This window comes from Amphiura filiformis, chromosome 2 (assembly GCF_039555335.1).
Source record: "Amphiura filiformis chromosome 2, Afil_fr2py, whole genome shotgun sequence".
Lineage (NCBI taxonomy): Eukaryota > Metazoa > Echinodermata > Ophiuroidea > Amphilepidida > Amphiuridae > Amphiura > Amphiura filiformis.
This window is the reverse complement of record NC_092629.1, coordinates 16341784-16347783: the sequence shown is the minus strand read 5'-3', so window position 1 is coordinate 16347783 and position 6000 is coordinate 16341784. Positions and strand designations below refer to the sequence as shown.

Below are 6000 nucleotides of genomic sequence, written 5' to 3'. Positions count from 1 at the left end.
TTTTTCTTTCTTTCTTTCTTTTCTTTCTTTCTTTTTCTTTCTTTCTTTCTTTCTTTCTTTCTTTCTTTCTTTCTTTTTTTCTTTCTTTCTTTTTCTTTCTTTCTTTTTTTTTTTTTTTTTTTTTATTCTTTCTTTTTGTTTGTTTGTTTGTTACTTTCTTCATTCCTTTCTTTCTTAATCCTTCTTTACTGATACCAGGAAAGTCCAAATATAGAAGAAAGACGAAACAACGGCTATTCTTTTGTTTTCAGGCAAAATTTTCATACAAAGACCACCACAATTGCCCAACTTTTAGCTCCACAAAAGTTGTTTACTGCGTATAACTCGATTAAAATTATATTGGTCTGCGCATTATTTGTTTATGAATGGGCTCACGAGCTGTTCACCTCCGATCAGGGCCTCCGATGACTTCTCATTGGTTAGTCCATTCTTTTTGCAGGGAAGAGAGTCATTACAGTAATATTTACTCGTATTTTATAGCAAAGCTAAAACATAAAAATCCTTTTTTATTAAAGCAAACTAATATTCATTAGTACAAGTAATGGTTTTTAATGTTAAATTTTATATTTTTTGTCATAAAAGTAATTTATATGAAGTTGTTTTTAAACAAATTTTTGTCCCTCACCTAATAAATAATGTTTGAAACCACCTGTTTACGACTGTGCATGAGATCATTATAATCTCGCCATATTGAATTAATTGTGAAATTATTATGCGATAACGAGATGGAAATTTGCTTGAAAATTTGACATATCTAATGTTTTTATGGATTAATTACCACACGAGGCTGAAGGTGAAACCCTTTTTGATCATCTGTGTGAAGGGTTTGTTTAATAAGGTGCTATAAATAGCAAAAACCGACGTATAAAATTAAGCGGGACGTGATGATTTTACGATGCAGGAAATACCGGCTTTGATTCGCTCCATCTACTGATGATACAGATGTTCGTGCCAACGCCCGGAGAGAAATTTACATGAATTGTGGTGCTTTTTTGCAAAATGTGTTGTCTTCCAATCATATCACGATTATTACTAGTGCTTTCTGTGGGGATTTTTTACCAGAATGTGTTTGCACAAGGCCAGACTACTTCCATAAATGGTGAGATTCGATCTGTATAGCTCATGAGCTGTTTACTATTTTATTGATTATTGATTTGCATTGACATGATTGAGTGACTGAAGTGTAGTGATTGATGTAAGCTTATGAATCATAAGCCAATCATTTTGTTTCTTGCATTCTGTATTTTGTACATGTATATTAAAATGAAATTACGATTATTGAATGGGATCAAATGAAGTAGGCCGATCTCGGTCTAAATCTTAAATATTAAACTAAAAAGTGTAAATTATATAATTATAAAATAATACTAGTTACTAGGTCTAGGGCATGTACATCACTACATGTAGGGGTAGTTTAGGCAGGATCATAAAATTTTGAAGTTGAATATTTTCATCTGAAATTGTTTTCATTGCAAAGAGAGTTGTTTAACTTAAAAAATGAGGGGTCAATCATGTCTATCGAGCAAATATTAACTTTCTAGTGAAGTTCTACAGTAGACGAAAGTGTGTTGCCAGCCCGGGTTGCCAGACTTGTCCTAAATTTATGACCAGCTGTACATGTGTATTTATGTGCAGTCTGCAATGTTAAGCTGAATTTATACTCAATCGCTTTTGCAGAAAAGCGATTTTCACGCATGCTCAATGTTTACTTACATTTCCAGAGCGTCAAGTCGATCAATCGATTCAAATCGCGGAGGCAAAAAGCGACGTCGCTTTTGCAAGTTGAAGAAATCTCAACTTCCCAGCGATATCGCTTGACACGTGAATGCGTGAACCAATCATATACAACCAACTGGATATATTATTTTGCTAATTAATTTACCTTTCTCGATTTTTAACTTTTGATGATGAATTAATTCAAAGCAATAATTATTGACAGCAACTGATGTCTTAAAAATGTATTTTGTGGCATTTAGAATATTTTAATTGTCGTCTGCAATCGCTATCGCCGTGATAGTATAAATGCAAAAGTGACGGGCGATGCATCGCAAAATTCGGCGATTGCAAATCGCTTTTTCAAAAGCGATTAATCGCATCGCTCGGCGATCGAGTATAAATTCAGCTTTAGACTACATTTTTAACACAGAAGGGCATTTTTTCCAGTCGTTTTATTAGAAAAAAAAATCATAGTTCATGAAAAGGAGCAAGTGGTTTGTGGTATAAATATATACTTATGTGTATCAGGAATGCAAAACAACATTTACCGTACGACTCTTCATCATGGGTCGGAAGGGGTTCATCGGACTGTGGTCACAGGTTTTTAGGGTGACACCAATGTCCATGTTTATAATATGATCGTACCTAACTAGGTCTAGGGCAAGCATGCATGAAACTCAAAGCAAGTCATGAAGTGGCTTGCAAGTTGCAATCATGCCTTGAAAACAGTTGCAGCTCGGTAAATGCTGGAAGCAATATGGCAATAGATTCTTATTTTTGTCCACAAAATATTAATTTTCAGTAATTTCAATAATTTGAATCTGAAGTTGAACAAGTGAAGTGATTTATTTCGCACTTTTTGCAGTAGAAAATACTGAAAAAGCTGGGCCAGTAAATTTATTGCGGGGCCAGTAGATCTGCCATTTCACTGGCCCAGAGGGCCAGTAGAAAATTGACGGCTAAGTCTGTCCCTGATACGGAGTCGAGGGCTCTGTGGTTCTCATGAACATGGTACAATTAAACTGTATACGGTACGTACAATACAGCCACAATTTTTGTTTTTAATTTCACATTGAATTTTGTATCCTTGTGAATTTCAGTTGTCTCCCAAGGTGATACCACCAATGAAGTACCCAATGGCAGTGTGACTACAGCATCACTCAAAAGTGAGTACTGTATAATAATACCAGGCCTTGAATTAACCCACGGCACTTACAGCATAATGCCGTGGGTGTTCCCATCCCCACTGCCGTAATGCCCTCAAAATATGTCCTTTACCGACGGCAGGCAGTAGTTGCCGTGCCCTTTAATAAAGTTGCCGTTGGTGCCCCAGCCCTGCCCCTTCATTATGAAATCATCTATCAGACTGTGTTTGTGTGTGTTTTCTTCGCTTGAGAAATTGCCTTGGTGCCCTTCTCAAATTTTTAACACTCCCAGTTGCCGTGATGCCCTCTTAAAAATATTACAAACTGCTGTGCTGCCATGTCTTTTCAGTGAAAACCCAAGGCAATTATCAACTTGCCCTAAAAAAGTTGCTGTGCCCTTAATTCTCAGATCCTAAATTCGAGGGATACTAGCTGTGGGCATGCTACCTGCCAAGCTGACATTGCAATGATTAAAAAAACATTGACATGTTGAAATAAAAACATCATAAACATTGACTACCCGGTGCATTGAAAATTTGTTAACACCAAAATCAACAAAATGACTTTTTGAGATTATTATAATTGAAAATGCACTTTGAAATTCAAGGAATTCAATATTTTACATGTATGTTTTATTTCAGATTTATTTCATGGGTCCAAATTAACCTGGCCTAAAAAAGTTTGGGCAGCTTGTACAATAAGGCATGCCACCCATGAGCTGAGCTTTATTCCATTTATAATGCACTGGTCATTATCAGAATTAAGATGGTGTCTGACTCGTGAGTGGCATACCAATGATACCATGCAGGCCTCCAAAAGCTTTTGTCCTGGAAAATATTGAAATCATCAGCTTTTTTGAAAAATGTTGCTTTTTATTTCAGGTGGTTCATCCACAAGATCATTAGTGGTGACCACGGTCCAAGCAGAACCACAGCCAGACACACCACGCTTGCCACCAGATATTGTTGAAGACGAAGGTAAGTTACTGTGCAATGGATACGACCAAAACACACGGCTATGAAGATGTGAGCTAGGCCCATTTGTAATTCTTTCCGAATGAATCATCATCAGCCATTGTCAGTGCATTGCTGGACGAAAGCCTGCAGCATGTCTCCACCAGATAACTCTGCTGAACCAATTTACTGACCCCAGTATTGGTCTAGCTCATCTCTTGCATTGTCTTCCCCGGCTCTTAATAAGTCGATTTGAGAGTCAAAATTGGACAAATTTGGGAAAAAAATGCTTTATTTGGAGCACCCAAATTCCAGTGAGAGTAAACACTGACCCCCCAATTTTACTTTGCCACCCCACTCCCCCACTCCACAGAAAAAAAAAAAAATTGTGCTGCTGCCAATGTAACTAAATTATGTTCTGTTGCCACACCTTCTACAGCTCCCACCATCAACAGATCGCCGACAAACGAGACAGTCCCAATTGGTCGTCGAGTCACGCTGCTGTGCCGCGCTTCTGGCAACCCCACCCCGGAGATTCACTGGGAAAAAGATGGTCACCTGATATCGGAGCAAGGCAGCAAGCATTACGTCATCAAGGAGAATCGTAACTTGAGGATTCTAAGCGCTAGTTTGGAGGATGCCGGGCTATACAGGTGTGTCGCCGTCAGTCGAGTGGGCAGAGCGGTGTCGACGCCAGCCAAGCTTGTTGTGGAAAGTAAGTCTTATTCTTATCTGTCAGGGTTGCTTGATTTTTAAAATCATGTTGATTTAGATGACGTGATTTTGTTTTAAAACATTACTGATTTCACTTTTTTACCATTTTTGGTAAATAAGTTAATTTCTTTCTTAAATATGACTGAAAGCACATCTATATGGATTTTCTACCTTTAAAAGTTAAATGCTAGAGTTCATGTTTATACGCATGTATTTCTTGTATTTAGATTCTTTTTATCGTGTGAAAGTTTACTAGATCCTTTGTGTGCTGATTATTTTTTTCAATGGCCAAAATGTTGATAACAGTTAGGGTATTTTCAACAAATAGTAAGTTCAAGTTGTTTTACGCATCATACGTCCAAACCATTGTAACTCTACCATATAACTCTGTTGAAAGAGTTACTATGGGTTTGAGACTTTTGATGCGTCAACTGTTAGTGAAATGAAATTTAAGCTATTCCTGTTGAAATCCATACACCCCCTATGGAAGGCATGACCTAAATCTCCCACACAGGGAGTGTAAATTTCACATGGCATTACCTGAATGGGTGACTCCATTTGAAATCGACACCCCCTGTTTTGGAGATTAAGATCATGTCTTCCTGTGGGGTATAGATTTCAATTGCGCAATTGACTCACTGATTGTCCCTGTAACATAAAGAAAGAAATGAAAGTTTAAAATCGACTTAACATTTTCATCTCATATTATTTGACAGTGCAAGCTACAATAACATCCGGTCCAACCAGTCACAAGGTCATCTACGGCACTATCGTGAACCTCACCTGCACTGTACTAGGCTACCCTAAACCGGAGATTATATGGCTAAAGCGAGGGCGCCCCATCCCAGAGTCCCTCAACAAGTCGTTCCTGGTGATCAACGCAACCATGTCGACAAACTACACATGTATGGCATCCAACAAACCGACTTTTTTGAAGCAGACTAATGTGCAAGCTACCGGAAGAGTCATCGTGACGGGTAAGATATTAGAAGCTTGGGTCAGCGGTTCTTCTAATCGATTTGATCAAAATTGAGTAATAACTAATATGTATTTAACTAAGGTGAGACCTAATTAGTATAGAATTGCACCAACCAACCTGAATTTATGTGTACTGTACACACATACATGTATGTATATAAAATGTATTTGATTTTATTCTCTACTTTCATGTTGTGTGGCTTCTCCTCATTGTGCGTTGGGATACAACACTCCAGGTCGTCCAAAGTAAGTAGAAAATGTGTTGTAATTGTTAAATGTAAATTAATAATAATAATAATAATAATAATAATACTTGTTAAAGAAACACATTTTTACCACAAGGAAACTCAATGCGCGAATTGAAAAGATGACCGGAAGATGACCAGGATATAGCCTATATTTAAACTATTTTGTGGAAGAAAAAGTCTAGCTGGAGCATTTGGGATACAGGAATATTTTTGGAATGCAATAGAAAGTCCACTGACTGCCTGGCA

General features: G+C 37.4%; 1 protein-coding gene across 1 annotated transcript in view; it reads left to right on the top strand.

Moving 5' to 3' along the window:
* Positions 1 to 695: 695 nt before the first annotated feature.
* Positions 696 to 6000, top strand: part of LOC140138532 (muscle, skeletal receptor tyrosine protein kinase-like) — a 29048-nt gene continuing 23743 nt past the window's right edge. The window contains exons 1-6 of the mRNA XM_072160375.1: positions 696 to 1099; positions 2817 to 2882; positions 3743 to 3838; positions 4254 to 4529; positions 5245 to 5505; positions 5692 to 5752. Coding sequence (XP_072016476.1) covers positions 1000 to 1099; positions 2817 to 2882; positions 3743 to 3838; positions 4254 to 4529; positions 5245 to 5505; positions 5692 to 5752 — 860 coding nt within the window. The 5' untranslated portion in view covers positions 696 to 999. The remainder of the gene's footprint in view (positions 1100 to 2816; positions 2883 to 3742; positions 3839 to 4253; positions 4530 to 5244; positions 5506 to 5691; positions 5753 to 6000) is intronic.